This window comes from Branchiostoma belcheri, unplaced genomic scaffold (genome assembly GCF_001625305.1).
Source record: "Branchiostoma belcheri isolate BF01 breed outbred unplaced genomic scaffold, Haploidv18h27 scaffold14, whole genome shotgun sequence".
NCBI classification, from domain to species: domain Eukaryota; kingdom Metazoa; phylum Chordata; class Leptocardii; order Amphioxiformes; family Branchiostomatidae; genus Branchiostoma; species Branchiostoma belcheri.
Window position 1 is genome coordinate 1,876,443 of NW_017802824.1, and position 17,089 is coordinate 1,893,531.

At 40.0% G+C, this 17,089-nt stretch overlaps 1 protein-coding gene across 1 annotated transcript; it reads right to left on the reverse strand.

Annotated features, from left to right (window-relative positions):
- Positions 1–5: 5 nt before the first annotated feature.
- LOC109464525 (mucin-like protein) lies at positions 6–16,716 on the reverse strand. Its single transcript, XM_019761532.1, has 27 exons — positions 16,373–16,716; positions 15,722–15,860; positions 15,161–15,258; positions 14,603–14,750; positions 13,573–13,750; positions 12,971–13,125; positions 11,931–12,182; positions 11,141–11,446; positions 10,471–10,724; positions 9,897–10,053; positions 9,398–9,502; positions 8,741–9,016; positions 8,049–8,171; positions 7,630–7,749; positions 6,922–7,053; positions 6,204–6,464; positions 5,421–5,546; positions 4,541–4,675; positions 3,794–3,916; positions 3,422–3,532; positions 2,934–3,046; positions 2,198–2,423; positions 1,860–1,929; positions 1,511–1,560; positions 1,170–1,275; positions 499–727; positions 6–20 (listed from the first exon to the last, which is right to left on the reverse strand). Exons 1-27 carry the CDS (start codon positions 16,667–16,669, stop codon positions 6–8), a joined length of 4,305 nt encoding a protein of 1,434 aa, XP_019617091.1. The 5' UTR covers positions 16,670–16,716.
- Positions 16,717–17,089: the final 373 nt, after the last annotated feature.

The window sequence follows — 17,089 nt, forward strand, 5'->3', positions numbered from 1 at the left end:
CAACCTTACATCCAGTTGGGCTGTTATTGCAAAATAATCATAAGTCAAACTTATGTCAGATATGTAACGTTAGCAGCCATTAATCACGAAATAGGGCTTTGAAAAGTTATACATAATTATGCATAATGATAAAAGAGTTATACATAAAATGCTTCCTACACTTATGCATAATTGTTCATAAGCCAACATTATGCATAGCAAATGGAAACCTTATGCATAATTATGTCTTACCCTTGTAACCTTATGCATAATTATGCATAACCCTTGTAACCGTACTAGTATGCATAATTTTGCTTAACCCTTGGAACCTTATGCATGATCATGCATGACCCTTTTAACCTTATGCATAATTATTATAACCCTTGTAACCTTATGCATAATTTTGCTTAACTCTTGGAGCCTTATGCATAATTATGCATATCCCCTGAAACCTTATGCATAATTTTAGTTTACTCTTAATTGAAAATGGTAGAGGTAAGTAGTTGCAACTTTTCTTACCCGTACACTCGACATAAAGATCTCCTCATATATCTCCTTATCCCTGATGGCTCCGGCTACAGAAGAAGACATGCTCCTGACACTGTTGTGTCTGGAGGACTTGCGTCTGTTGCGCACGCCGGGAAGGAACCTGGTGACCTGGATGTCGTACAGGTTCTCCTGGGAGTCTGCCTTGTCCACGTCCGACGGATGGGACAGCCAATGATGACTAGGCTTGGAAAATGTCGGCCTATAGAAGGAAACATTTTAAGTATCATAGAAGCAGGTACATGTACATGTGCTGCTATTTCAATTACAAGAGCTTCAACACTATTTTCTGCCTTGATCCATGTACCAGTATTTATACATGTAGCTCTGCTTAAAATTACATGTTACAATGTTAAAATTACAATGTAAGCAATTGGTTATCAGGTCACCGGACACCAAGTGTTTACTACTACCATGGACATTGCCAGGCTACCATATTTGGTTATAAAAAAATCTACCAGAATTATCATTTTCTGTTCTGAGTCATTCTTTCCCTTTTGGTAAGTTAGAGAATGGAAAGTGAAAAAAAAATTATGCAGCACAGAAATATGAACAGTTCATTTTGTCTCAGTACATGTATTTCTGAAAAATTGAAAGGCATTGGGTTCTATGGTAATTCCTTTCAGATGCATGATGGTCCTTACTTGTACTTCTTAGCCTTTTCCTCCAGGGTCTGATTCCTGAAGATGATTATGAAGATGCCCAAAACCAAAAAGACTGCAAAGAAGCCAGCAGTTGTCCCGGAGACGACTGGAATGAAAAAGAAATGTACTGTCAACTACTGTGATCATACACTGCACAGTGTCCCTGTTGATTTGTATCCAAGACTTGCTTATATCAAGACTTGCTAGATGCTTATTTCATATCTTCATACACTGTAAATGGCCTGTACCTTTCTCAAGTTAATTTTAGAAAATGAAGACTGAAATCTGTGATGGTGATATGTTCGAATTTGAAACATTTTAAATGAATATGGGTGGCATACCTGATACAATATTGATCTGGCATCTAGCTCCAGTGTACTGCAATGGACAGCTGTAAAACAGTAATCAGTTTTGAGTTAACAGGCTAGGTGAAAAGGGACATTAAACAACCTTGCACGTTGTTGCATGCATGTCTTACAGTCTGAATTTGGTGAAGAATAAAAAGTCTGATGAGAAATTCAGAACTTAGAAAAGTCTTTTAGCCAATGATGTACTCTTCAATTGGAAGTTTTGGCAGATTTGCAGTCAAAATTCCTTGTTCAAAACCCACAATCTCCCCAGCCTAAATTCTTTAACTGAACAGCGTCATATTGGCAGATTTTGTAAGAAAGGCATAAGCTGAAACAATACCTGCATGACTTTGCTTTGTTCTTGATGGAACAGGACCCTCCATTCTGACAGTACCCTTTGTAGCAGAAAGCTAAAATGAAAAAAAAAAACTTTCAGTGATTATCCATGGTATTACATACATGTAGGTACAGTACCAACAAATGGAGGCAATTTTGTATTATAGGCTTACACATCATGGATGGTACCTAATATGTCGTAGACATGGGAAACCAATGTACATGTACATGTAACTTAAAGGAAAAAAATCCTTACAGTCAGCATTAAGATCTGGTTAGAAATAGAATTACAATGTCATGTACATGTAATTGACAGTAATGCATTACACTGCTGTCTCGTACCTTCGTATGTAACCTGGGACACATTCAGGCCCAGTAGGTCAATAGAGGTGTTCCTTGCCCCGTTTTCGAATGCCTGGGTGATGTCAGCATTGGTGAGAGCAGCAGAGGGGTCAGTGGCCAGCAGGATACTGGCAATGACACTTCCATTCCTGAGCTCCGAGATGGACACCGAAGAAAATGCGGAGCGGATGGTCTGGTTGAAGTGGGTCTCAAAGAACATGGTCAGCTGCAGAAAAGAGAATGTAAGTTTTTTTTTAATGATACGTTTAAACTTACTGTTTTAAGCCATCCAATGCAATTCCAGGGTGGCAAAACAAACAATATTCTGGATGAGGAAATCTGTCTGTCAGTATGTCTAATATTGACATTTACTGCCTTTCTTAGCACATTTTCATCATCATTTTCATACTAAAAGTGTTTGAAATAGCCCCAAATAGATAGCTAGGACCAATCTACTATACAAAACAGCAACCATTTTCCATCAGCGACATCACATTACTACATTTTTTGTACGTGTATATTAAAAAGAATGTCCAGAAAATTGACTTAGAAAAAAAAAGCTCTGAAATCACTATTGAATATGTGATGGAAAAGTCGAATTCTGTTCCTTATAGAATGGCCAATCATTATCAGTTTTGTTTCTTTGCCTCCAACATAAAAATGAGAAGAAAAAATGTTTTTATCCTGATTAACATATGACCATCCTGTTGTGAAAGAAGAAATATTCCCCACTGACCGCTAACTCTATCTGCCTCCTGGTATTCTTGTACCCATCAGTTCTGCAGTCCGTCAAGTCTGAGGTGAAAACAAGATCTCCGAAGGACAACTCCAGGCCAAATCCACCGGAGTCTGAAACAAAACAGAAGATTGTTGTCATTTCTCTGACAATAGACCAGAAAGCGTTGCAGGTAACAATGGACTGCTGACAATAGTCGTACTAGTACATGTAGGTATGTAATATCAAGGTAGTCCAAGATGGTCTCGTGGTTAAGGTTTTAACTCAGAATCTGGAAGGTTCTGGGTTCCGATCCCTGTCAGGCCCCACTGTTATGTGTTTGGGAAAGACACTTAACACCTATTTCCTCTCAAGATTCAGAGTATGAGTCCTTCCCAGTGTGTGCATAGTTCAAACCTTTCAGTCTGGTTTACACTGCTTGTATGTACTGTACTAAATTAGTGTGTTACCATGTTTACTGTTCATGTAAAATAAACAGAGATGCTTACCTATTTCACATGTGGTAGTGCCATCTCCACTCCAGCCAGTTTTGCAGCGGCAGAAGTTGTGTGTGCCATTGAAGACGTACTCTGCATGCTCGTGACAACCGTCATTGCACTCTGTCAAGAAGAAGTATGATAAATAAAACGTATTTTAACAACTTGCAATGACTTAAACTATTGAATTTTACATTGATGACTTAGTATCAAGCCAAAAGAAATGTTGAGATGAAGATGTACAGAAGACATGCAAAATTTGGGGGTATGTGTTTCTACCTTTCAAAACATTGTTTTGAGTCACTGATTGATGAATGTTCTACACACCCTAATGTCCTATGTTTAACCATTCAGATGAAATTATTTTGGGAAATAAAAAGTTACCTATTTCAACACAGGTACGTCCATCTGCGTGGAGAGTGAAGCCGTCTCTACAGGAGCAGTTGTAAGAGTCGACAAGGTTGGTGCAGGTGTGATCACAGGGGGAACTGTCACACGCGTTCCATGCTGAAATGTCAGAGAAACATCCTATTAATACAAATAAAACCAAATAAAATGTACAAAAGGTAAGATGAAGAAGAATTCAAAAGTAAATGTTTTTCATGTATGACTGCTACATCCATACATGTACATGTAACTCAGGCTAATGGAATATGCATGTCTGGGCCACACCAATTTAATTTGTTGTTTCTCGGATTTGCCTCTTCATTTTTTTCTGATTTACAAAAAAAAGATTCTGGTTCCGAATCAACTAAAAATGCTCATGTTTTGCTCCCAACAGTTGAGGAAAGTCCTTTTCTTTCTAGTTGTTACAGTTTTTCAATCTTATAATGCAGTGAATTGGTTAAAAGTTTAAAATTCATTGTTTAAATTTTATCCCAGCTTTTTGTGTTGACTTCATGGCTCCAATCGAAGCATTTGGGGCTATAATAGGATGCCTATGCCTGTTTTCATTTTTTGTGCCCTTGTTTCTCTGAAAAAATCCAAGAACCAACAAATTAAATTGGTGTGGCCTTGCTTGTACAAACATCATGACAGTAACATGCTTTACATGTAGATTACTCATTCAGGCTATGTTCTTGTTCATTATTCAATTTGAATGAGAGGAGAATTGTAATGACTCAGTCGTACCTATGCAAGTACAGTTGTCATCTGCCAAGACAAATCCAGGGCCACAGATGCACTCAAAACCGCCCACGAAATTCCGACAGCCGACTTTGCATCCTCCTTGTCCTGTATCACCAGCCTGCAGGCACTCATTTATATCTGAAAAGCAACAACTCAGTTACAATCAAATACATTGTACAGTGTAATATCAGCAAATAAGTGGAAAAGTCATCTCTACCTCCAGAGGCATCATACATGTACTTATACATGAAGTGCTGTAGACACATAATTTTTCCTTTCGTGTGATGTCAGCAATGGGTCAAAGTTTGTCAGAAGTTGGTATTCTGGCACACTGAACGTAACTCTTTTTGTGAGAGGAGTGAAGGGGGCTACTAGTATATACATCAGGGCATACCAACCTTCTCTCAACTGAGATTGGGACTTCCGACAAAATTTGACTGATGTCACATGTGCGGAAAATCATGTGTCTACATTACACAAAAAACTTACAATAGGTAGAAAATAACGCTGTAAAGAAGGAACATGAAATAACAAACATATTGCAAGCTTTCCATTGACATGAGGTCTCTGTCCTTGGTGCTGAATGCCTTCACTTCACAACAGTTACTGAATTTTTATTTATTTATTTCAAAGGCACTTTATGGATTGTGATGATATTTGGTATGCTGGTAGGTCTTAGGAAGACGAAGGTCAAGGTCAAATATGGGCCTCCTGGTGGCTGACCTTGGTACTGCAGCAAAACTTTTGCTTTTTTTTTGTCCTGAACATGCTATGGTCTTGACTTTTTGGTGACAGATAGCTTTTCCTGTCAGGAATAAGTGGCGTAGGTTTCGTCACCCTAGCAGCTTGTTTATTACACTGTAAGTTTGTGATGTTGACAAACCTCCACACAGTGATCCATCTCCTTCGTAACCCTGTTTACAGTCACAGTGGAAGCCGCCAAGATCGTCCCTGCAGACGGCGTTGGAGCTGCAGTCGTTGGTCGTGTTGGACGCACACTCATCGATATCTGGAGCAAGAACGGTACACTCGTCAGGAGGATGGCAGGAAAGATGGTGAGATAAAACATTGATTATCGTCATCATCATCAGAACATTAGATATCTTTTGACACTAATTGCATGGATTTTTAAGGGGAATGAACCACAGCAAAGACATACTGATGTATACGAATGAATGAACACACCAGCTGGTGTAACACATGAGATTCCAAGGCACACAGCATGGCGGCAGCTGGCTATATTACACTGAATGACTTAAATATTCTTAGTCCTTGAACATCTAAACCTAAACATTGTCTAAAGCTATCTAGTGAGGATGCCTCCACTGTACTTGAATGAATGAGTAGAATAACATTATATGACATGTACAAATGTATACATGTACATGTCATATATACACAAATACATAAATTGTATGATAGGCAACTAGCAACAGTATTTATAATGCATCAAAGATTCTTTATATCAAGTTTTGAAAGATCAGTCTGACAGATAATAATGGCCAGAATAGAAACGGGTTTAGACAGAAAATGACTTTTTTGAGGATTTTTTGAGGATGCATCGTATTCTCATCAGGACTTCTTATTAGTCTCTGGCTATTGGTTCTGAGCAGTCTTGTATTATAGAAGCTGTACAAAATCAATATCTACAGGATGTGGGTCTTACTTATACAAGTGCATCCATCGGTGTCCAGGTAGTAGCCCATCTGGCACCTGCAGTAGAATGACCCCTGTGTGTCCTCACATATCTGACTGCAGTTCCCGTTGTTCACTAGACACTCGTCAATGTTGTCGCACCTCCGCCCACCGCGCTGTGACGTCCGCCGAAACCCGTCCTTACAGATGCACTCGTAACTGCCGGGGGTGTTGCGGCATTCCTTCGCATTCTCATCACACATGTGAGTCCCTTCAGCACATTCATCAACATCTGGAGAGAAAAACGTTGTTGTTACAACTTCTTTTGACCATATGTGATTGAAAAGACTGTACTTTTGTTTGTTGTATCTTGCTGATATTGTTATTGGCCAGTATACACTACTGGTAAGAATGCTTGTAAAAAAAACTATGTAGTCAAAGGAAGGTTTACACAAATTCGGCTACTCAGATCGATGAGGAGACCTCAACAACTACAAGTGAGTGAAGTATACCACTGAGTCAACAACTTATTTCTAAATACAAAATTTTATATTTATGTATTAATTTCATATGGGTCCTGGGTTTGATTCCACCTACATGCCCCTACGTTGTGCCCTTGGGAAAGGCACTTAACACAACTTTCTCCCAACATGCCAGTTATTGCCAATTTTTCAGAAGATGGTCTATATCGGAAGAAGGCATTCAGAATATTCAGGAGGGAACTGTTAATTGTTTTTAAACTCTCATACCTTGACAAGAGTTGTTTGCCTGTAGTTCGTAACCAAGGTCACAGACACAAAACTCAGCTCCTGTAGAGTTGGCCGCACATCCACCAATGGGCTGTGCATGACAACTGTTATTGGCTGAACAGTTATAGAAGGCTGTAGGAGAAAAAAAACAGAAGTAACACAATGTGAAATATGTCGATGAATGTTAGACATCCAGGTAATACGATACGCCAAAAAGCAGTTACTCAAGCGACTGGATATGATTTTGGAAACGGTCAGACATTTCAGCTAGTATCCACTAGCTTCATCTTGAGTAACTGCTTTTTGGCGTAATGTGAGATTTGCTTGTGTCTGTCTAGTATCTCATTGGAAAAGTTTAGTTCATTCCTGTTTCTGTAGCCCTTGGGCCACACATTTGTGCAATCACTACAGCAGGGGATGGTCCATTTGATAGTGGTGTCATATACTCATTCCAAATGCTGAGTGCTAAGCAGAGAAAGCAGTATGTATGTGTACCATAATTAAGGGTTAATGACCCCCCCCCCCAGTGTATATGGTGTGATAAAGCCTTGTCAGTTGCTATTACCACCGAATAGAACCACCGAGTGAGCGTTTTATTTTGTCTTAGAAGTCATCATAATGGTGGTACTATTGCAGCAGTAGTTGAAGCACAAAAGGAATCTGGAGCTGTATTCAAAAGGGGGATGAATGTAGAAAGATTGTACTCACGAGTACACGTCCTGGCATTCATGTCGAGGTTAAAATGGGGATGACACTGACACTCGTAGTAGCCCACGTGATCAACACAGATATGTTCACACTTGCTTCCAGCCCTGCATTCATCAAGCTCTGTTTCAAGGAGAGACATAATGTTTGCAATAAGAACAACAGAACAACAATGCAAAATGATCTTTCAAAAATGAGGAGTGCCAATGGGGTACTTCAAATTCACGGTTTTCACATCTGCAAATCTATCATTACCACAAACAAATAATTCGCCAATTTTGTTTTTGCTGCAACTGCTGCCACTGCAAACATATAGTTCTGCGAACATGCCCATTTTTCTCAGACCGCGAAATTTTGCTACCACAAATTTACAGTATTTTGACTGCAGGAAAAGTAAAGGGAACTGAAGAACTAGACTGTACCTAGACAAGTCCTTCCATCAGAATGAAGATAATAGGCTGCTCCACACTCGCATTCGTGTTCCCCATCTGTGTTTATACACAGTCGATCACAGCCTCCATTGTTCACCAGACATTCATTGATATCTGTAATGCAGGTACATGTAATGTCAGTTACAGCTTGCCCAACCTATCAAAGGTACATGACATATACATATTAAGATAAAAGAGATGCATAAGTTCATGTATCGGCTTACATGTAACTGTCCTCATGCTTACTAAGCTCTTGAAATGAATTACAACTAAGTAGCGTGCGTAGTCCAGTGGTTAGCGATCCTGCCTCTGGACTAAGAGGTTGGGAGTTCGAATCCCAGCTGATGTCGCTCACCCGACATGCACCCTACTTTTTAGGGTCGCAGTCCTTAGGACGGGGCGTTAAGCCGTGGTCCACTGTTCATTGTGCTTGTTGAAAAGAGCTAGGGGAGTTTCCCCGGTACAATGAACCTGTAAATACTGTACATAGCGTCTGTCTTCTCTGTCACGACCAGTGGAGCTCTTCAATGAGCTACATGTAAACTGGTTCGAGATCACTTTAACTTTTCACTTTTACTTGAAGCATTCTTTATAAAAACATGTTTGATGTACATGTGTGCATCATACAAAAAAGCAACAATTTAAAACATTATAATTTGATTCTGTCCAATGATACCACTTACCTGCACATGTTTTTCCATCACTTTGAAGCTCATAGCCAGGGTTACAACCACAAACGTACGCTCCATCTGTGTTGTTACAGTAGCCGTGGTTGTCGTCACACTCGTTCTGTGTCGGCTGCCGACATTCGTTGATGTCCACACACACGTGGGAGTCGCCGCTTTTGTGGTACCCCGGCAGACAGTCGCAAAAGTACGAACCAGCCGTGTTGATACAGTCTGCATTCACACACTGGTGTGCTTTGGTGTGGTTGACATCCAACAGGCATTCGTTGAAATCTACATTTGCACAAGGACATGTAAAAGCAGGACAACAAGATTCAGTTTTCTTCATGATGAAAATGGTATTTGAACTACTGGTGTTAGCAAGATGTGTACGTGTACAATTGAAATGTGACCATGGCCATGTGTACATGTACAAAAATATATTGTTCAGATGTTTACAGTTAAAGTGGTCAAGACTATGCTGTGTTGTTGTGCAGCTGAACTCCCGGTTTTGACATCTCATGATCTGGACAAGCTAGGGTCACAAATTTTGGATGGTACTAGGCTAGGGAGGAAGGGACATGAGTTTGGGCCCCCTAGCCGCTTGTTCTGGAACTGCAGTAGCATTTGTTGAGAAATATTTGAAGGAGGATAACTATTGTCAGTTGACCTTACCCTCGCACACCTCTCCGTTCCCTATCATGTCTGTTGGACATGGTCCACACTCATACCCAGTCTGGTTAGCCAGGAGGGGAGCTGGCTGGTCTTTACACGTCACACCTAGGACAGGAATAGAGGAACGTAGTGAGAATGAATACCTAACAAAAATACTTTCAATAACATTGAAATGCCTAGTTACTTGTCTGATGATTAGTTTATATCCAAGGCCCCAGATGTAGCTATATTGACTTTATGCAAAAACTGTTTTATTATAGAACATCTCAATCATTTCATCTATCCCTTAGTCTCATTATTTGACCATTTGGGTGCCACTGACAACCTTTTTCATCACATACTGTTAGGACATACATGTATCATTCAGAGACAGTTTGTGTCTTTTCAGTCTAATTAACATGCTATAATCCTATACAACTTTTTACAACTGTCACACTCAGATAATTACAAAACCTTGAAAGTGACTGATACACTGTATGAGGCTGAAAGGCACTTGTACCTTGAAAACAAGGGTTGCCGCTGCAGCCATCAATGTCTTGTTCACAGAATGGCCCTCCCCATCCACTGGGGCATACACAGGTCGCAACACCAAATCCCTCGGTCCGGGATCCAACGTTGTTGTAGTTACATGTTCCAAGATTGACGCAACCACATACCTAAAAGTGACACACGTCATTTTTTTCATGTCAGTTCTTTTCTTAGTATAGTAGTTGTTGCTGTAAAGAAGACTGAAACATTTGCAAAGCTAATGCATGTTTAGCTTCACATGGTCTAGCCTAACAAACTACTGCTCTTTTTTTACTCAAACACATTCATCATATGTACAATGTATGGTGACCAGCCCCTCCAACTCTGCCCTGCAACTTGCTACATAATTGTAATCCAACACCACAGGGTGTAAGATACATTCTCAGTTACAGTGGGGACAGTTGTCTGGTCCAGATCATTGACCTTTTTTGTTTGGAGAAGAAGAAGAAATGTAGCAAAAACAATGTTTAATCCTTAGGTAAAGTTTAATTTGATAATAACTTAACATAAATATACTAGAAATGTCAGCTGCTCTGTTGACTTACTGTGATGTCTGGGGAAACCGTTGTTGCAGCATTGAGAATATCAGTAGCTGTCCAGCTGATAGTTGTCTTGTTTGTACTGGTTGGAGTCCAGACAAAGTTGGCTTCCAAGCCTACAGACTGTGTCAACGTCCCAGAGCCGCCAAGGGTGAAGTTCACCACAGGCTGCTCGTCTGTCGCTTGCAGGGTGGCTGTGAAAGTCTCACCCACCTTAACTCGTACTTCACTTGGCGCAGTCACATTTGGTGGATTATTTGCTGCAGAAAAAAAAGTAGTTTCATTGCATCATTTATAAATAGAAGGAAGCACTGCATAAGCCACACCAATTTGATTTGTTGGTTCACAGATTTGCCCTCTTCATTTTTTTTCTGATTTGAAAAAAAAAGAAATTTTAGGCTCTGAATCAACTCCCAAATGCATATTTTGGCCCCAACAGTTGAAGGAACTCACTTCTCTTCAGAGTTGTTACAGTTTTTCCATCTATCAATGCAATGGTTTCTAATAGTTTTGGGACTATCATAAATGATATTTTTTCCTGTCACTTCATATTTTTTTCTGAAAAATCAGAGAACAAACAAATCAAATTGAAGTGGCATCTACATCTGTACATATCAGTAGTAATGGTGAAACTGGGTACATGTGTATGTAAGGAAATGCTTTAATTTTTACTTACCCAAGACAGCGGTTGCCTGCTGAAATGCCAACAAGCCCTGTGACGTTGCAAGGCCTACTTCAATAAGGCCAGTAACAGCAATGTCATGAAGACACTGCGTGTTGTTCTCTCCACCACAAGCGGCGATGGCCTGGTTTTTTAAGTTGGTGTTCCCATCAAAGAGGACATCCAGGTCTCTGGTAAAGAACTTGGGCACAAAACTGTCGTCTCCATATGAAGCGGCAGACGACCCAGATGGATACCGTGTGAAAAGTGTCACGGTAGACACGTCAACTCCTTGAAGAGAACTGACATTCCTCAATGACCCTAGAAAAATAGCAATGGTGAATATATTCTGTTATTGATCATAGGCATTGATCTGTGAAGTTAAAAGTTAAACCAAAGGTGTTGTTCACTTGAAATTTTATCAAACTTAAGAATCCTGTGTTGACATCTCTGATGTCCCTGTACAAGGTTCAAGGTTATCAAACGATGGCTTTAGAATGATGCTTAGCCATTGATAAGGCTGTGTTAGGCATAGCATCATTTTAACACAGCCTTATGAAAGGCATAGTATCATTCTAAATCCAATGATTATATATGGCAAAGCATCATTCTAAAGCCACGATTGTAATGCCTAATGGCATTTGTCTCCCTGCAACTACTGATTTTGTACTGATAGCCTATGTGACATTTTTCAACATTGAATATGCAGACACCAAGCACTGCAACAACTGGATTGTTATGACAATGGAGATGCCACAGAAATGGTTAGTTATGGTATACGTGTACCATGTTTTGCTGTACTTACAAGCTTGACCAAAGGGGAAAATTTCCGAATCTTGAGGCTTCGTTGGGTTTGATGTTGGGTACAGAGATCCGTCTGGCAAGACGAAGTCATCTGAAGAGTTGCCGTTTAGATTTCCCAGAATGCCTTGCAGCTTCCCAGACATCTCTGCAGGCATGCCCACCACGTAGGACAGCAGGTCCAGACCCCTCGTCACGGAGATGGAGATTCCAGACGGGAAGGACACAAGAATGCCCGTCAGATTTCCTGCATTGTCTGGAAGGGAAAGACAGTTTCTCAGCTATGACATCACAAAGAATCATCATGGCTCTCATCTAATGGAATTTCAGGGGGTTAAAGCTGGATTTTCAAAGTCAATTTTCTTTTGATCATCATCATCATATCTTGTCGGCCCACTGCTCTAGCCAGTCCAGGGCTTCCTGGTTTGCATCGTACAGGTCTCGTTTGGTGACGGATGGTCCTAATTCGCAGTCCTGTAGGATGTGTTGCATGCTTTGGGTAGGGTGTCCACATGGGCAGTCAGCTGAGCTCACCCGTCCCCATGTTAGCAAATTGACTCTAGTCCTACCTACTCCACATCTAGCTCTATTCAGAGCACCCCATTTCCTTCTAGGCAAATGAGTGTCATGAGGTAGGGACTCACATGGGCTCTGTAGGGCTCTTTTGATGTTACAGTAGTAAGTTGAATCAAACTTATCCCATACCATACATTTCTGTGAAGCAAAATGTGATGTCACTTACAGAAAATGGTTGGTAATGCTTGTTTTGTATCGTAGGCTGGTTTGAGCTATTTTTGGGTACCGTAGTACCCAAAAAATTATGAGATGCCTCACATATCCTATTTTGGGGCTATTTCAAACGCTAAAGTATGAAATGATGAGGAGACTGTGCTAAGAAATGGCAGTAAATTTCAATATCAGACTGATTTATCATCCAGAGTATTTTTTGTTTTATTTTTTGCCACCCTAAAATTGTATGGGATGTTAATAGCACAAATATGAAGGAAATTGAGTGTATAGATTCTGAAGAGATATGCCCCTCACCATTTTTGGCAAAGACTCTTCCATCACTGAAAGTCTTCCCTGCAATGATTTCTTCCTTCTGCAGCTCCACACCATTGATGACAACATAGAACCCAGGGCTGCTGGTACTGAGATGTACTTCCACCGATTCTGATGGTTGTTTGAAAGCAATGCCACTGGAAACAGGTGAAAATATTTTGATAAAGATCTATATATGTAACATGACTTGAGAAAAAAAGTAATGAAACTGCCAGGTTTATGCACTGATGTTCACAAAAACTGTTTTTCTTAAAAAAAGTTGCCATGCCAACTAAGGCCTTCTTAAAATTTTACATAAAGCAAGTTTAAACTGTACCAGTGATTTAAACAAAAAAATGGACATACCAAAATTTTGGAGTGTACAACATTTACTCTACTCTTTCTCAAGGAATGTCCAATTTCTCGTGTTGGAAATTACAGTTTAAACTTGCTTCATAATCACTTCTACCAACACAGATGAACTTCCAAGATATCACGAATGTGAGTGGTAATATTGTTACTATGTCTAATGCGCTTGTAGCTACACAATTGACTTTCACAGTTGAATGTTATACTCTCTCCATTAACCAAAAGTGTTTCCTCACCTGTAGACTGTGCCTCTGACTTCAACACCGTTGATGACTGGCCGTTTGGTCCGTGCCTGGAGCTCAAAACTGTACGGAGAGTCGCTGGTGTTCCTCAGCAGAAGAAACTCACCATAGGCGTTCAATGAGAAGGAGGCTCCATCAAGGGTGGTGATGTGAGGATCACCAAGGCCAGAAGCTGAAAGGTTCAAAGATGCAAGTTTTTTTTTTTTGTTCCAACACAAACTAAACAGTCACACCATGAATTTTCAGTCAATCTTGCCAACCTTCATCAGATGTCTGATTCACTTCTGTCAGCGTGCAAAATACCTGGTTGCCCAGTTGCCCCGGGCAACTAAATTTTACTTGGGGCAACCTACTTTGGAACCTAGGTACCCAAGTGTACTACCTGAATTTTAACAATGCCCCCCCCCCAAAAAAAAAATCATGCCCACTTGGCTTCCACCACTGTATCCGGAAGATGCCTTTTAATTTTAGGTCTTAATGGCTATTACTAGTATCAGTTAACTGAAGGCTGTTAGAAATATTATCAAAGGCTTATGTATGTAACATTTCTTAATTTGAGGAAAGTAGTAACTTATACTCTGTAGGTGGGGCAACCAAAAATTCTGATGGGCAACCTAATTTTTGCCTAATAGGTTACCCACTGGGCAACCTGGTTCAAAAAATTATTTTGTACACTGCTTCTTTGACTTACCCCAGGACATACATTGTACATGTATGGTTACATTGTAGCTTGACAAGGTGTGCATTTTGGCTGAAAATTCATGGTGTTTCATTTGTGTTGGAACAAAGCTAAGATTTTACAACTCTGGATTCCACCAATTTACATGTACAGTTGAGCTTTGATTCATTTGTACATGTTTTGCCACTTGCTCTAATGTACATGTATTCTGTCAACTGAATGCCCAATGATAACAATTGTTAAAATGCTGATACAGAAATTTAAAAGTTATCTTTTGAAGGTATGAAGTCAATGTAAGTTGTCATTATGACATGATAATCTCTCTACAGTACAATCTAATCTTACCCTGGACAGTTTGGCGATAGTTGCTTGATGACGCTATTGGTCTCTTCCTCCTGAATTTAGCGCAGAACTCGTCATCTCCAGACATCTCACAGCACCAGTTTTGAGGCAAGTAGTCATTTTTGTAGTAGCTGCTATTAGTGTTCATATCCTAGAAGGCAAAATACATTATTCTTGACTATCAATGTGCCATCACCATTATACAAAGTACATTGTACATGTAAGTGTGATATGTTACAACTTTTAACCACTGGTTTCAACAGTCACTGTGATAACCAATGGATTTGTTAGAGAAAAGTCAAGTGTTGAAGCACAGATCAAATTTTTGTTACATGTACATTTGTATCATTTTGATTCAAATTTTAATAAAGCATGACAGAATGACTATGGATTTCACTGCACATTCAAGCTAATTGTAGAGGATGATATACATTTTGTATGTCATGTACACTGTGCTGCCAGTGGCTCATTGGGAAATTTTCAGTCCTGTACGTTGTTAGCCATTAAATTCTATGTAGCATTTAGATTCCAGGTAGTAAGATTGATCATACATGTACATACCTTCCTGTATCTATGCAGGAACCCAGCTCCCGACCCATATCTGCTGACAGAGTCGATCAGGGCTCCACGGTTGTCATAGCAACACTCGTAGTTACCACCTGACCAGAGAACACAAAGGATTGCAGGTAATGTACATTGTCATACAAAATAACTTCATACATTGTAAGACAATATTAGTACAGACATACAGGGCACTAAACAGGCACTTTAAAATAATGCCTCCCTTAAAAGGAGGCCACAAAATAATTGAAAATAATACATGTAAATACCCAGCAGATATTGACACTAAAAATGTTAAATTGCTGACAGATTCTCAAGTTGTCTTAGGATGCATAAGTATGTCACTGCTTTTGTGTTTGCTCTTATTACTTATACATGTAAATATGAAGTTGACTTTTGATATGTACCGGATAATGTGTAGGTTATAGGGCGCAATTCAGTCTAACCAGGCCCACAAATCCCTTGGCTAATAAAACTTGACTTGACAAACCCTTACAAAGATGTTTTATGGAAGACAAGTTAACTATATACTGTCAGTCAAGTACATGTAAATCAACCAACCTGTGGATAAGGCAAAGGCCTTGGAAAAGCAGTTGGCGCTTGTTAAAACCCAGCGGCCAGCCTCAGCCTGCGCTTGTCTGAAATACCTCGGACATGTTCCGATCAGGTTAGAGGCATACTCGGATACATCCGGCTCATCCTAAACAAGAAATGAAAAAGACCATCTTTTGATTTGCAATTAAATGATAACAAAAGTACCAATACCTTAATCAACGGTTTTCAAAGGAATGGTGATATCAAATACAAAATCAACCATTATTATAATACTCATATGATAATGCAACATAGAATTTTGAGCTTCCTGGAATCATGTTGCTGGCTACTCAACTAATACACATTACAATTTAACAATCATACTAATAATATACATGTAGCAGACTTGGTATTGAAGAACTCAATGATAGTCTGGTCTAATGTCCTGTCTTATCGTGGTTTGAGATGGTTTTCTTTGGGCATGTAGATGATCGCAGCTGCCCAGTTCAACTAGGCCTCGAAGGTTTTGGATGACAAGAGTTTAGAATCAGCCCAAGACAACGTCATGCAAAATCTACCAGGGAGCTTAGTTGCACTGGGCGGCTGGAATCATCTACAAGATAAGACTGGACATCAGGCTATCTCAGTGATGGAAAAATAACTGTTCTGTATACTAACCCTTGCCCAGTTGTCACACGCAAGCTTGGGATTGATGTAGTCATCTCCATTGTTGTCCACCTGGTAGAAAATCTGTCCCCGTTTTCCAGTTGTCGGACTGACTTTCTGGCTCATACGATACGCATTGACGTCGTTGTTACTGAAGCTCCACCAAGCCGAGTTGGGGTCCTCTATAGCGTAAGAACTGCTTGCTGTCCTGACCATATAGCCTATCCTCGCGGGGTAGCCATCGCGGTAATAGACAAGGAGAGGCAAGACTGGGATCCATGTCATGTATCTGTCTCTGTACCGGTACATGATATAGGTGTGGTAGTAGTCAGTAGCCACAACTGCTTGAAATGTGTTCTCCTGTGTAGAGTGTGAAAGGGTAACAGTACATGTAAGTACAAAACATATAGTGTTTGACATGATACACAGAACGATGTCAATTGTTATAGTATACGTAGGCATCCTTCAATCTCGAAAGATGATGGTACAACACTAGTCTATACATATAGCTAGGTCTGGTTTTGTGGCAGTGGGCAGCGTCTATCTTTGCAATGGCAGTTACAGCCAGAGTTTGGACACAGGAAATTTGAGATATTATGTGGTTGTGGTTTCTCTCTTAATCACTGGTGCATAGATCTAAAGAAGGTATAAAAGTAGGTACAGTGTAAAATAAACTATTGAAAGGCAGCACACATACAAGTAGCTGTAACAGTTGTATGTAAACCAGGT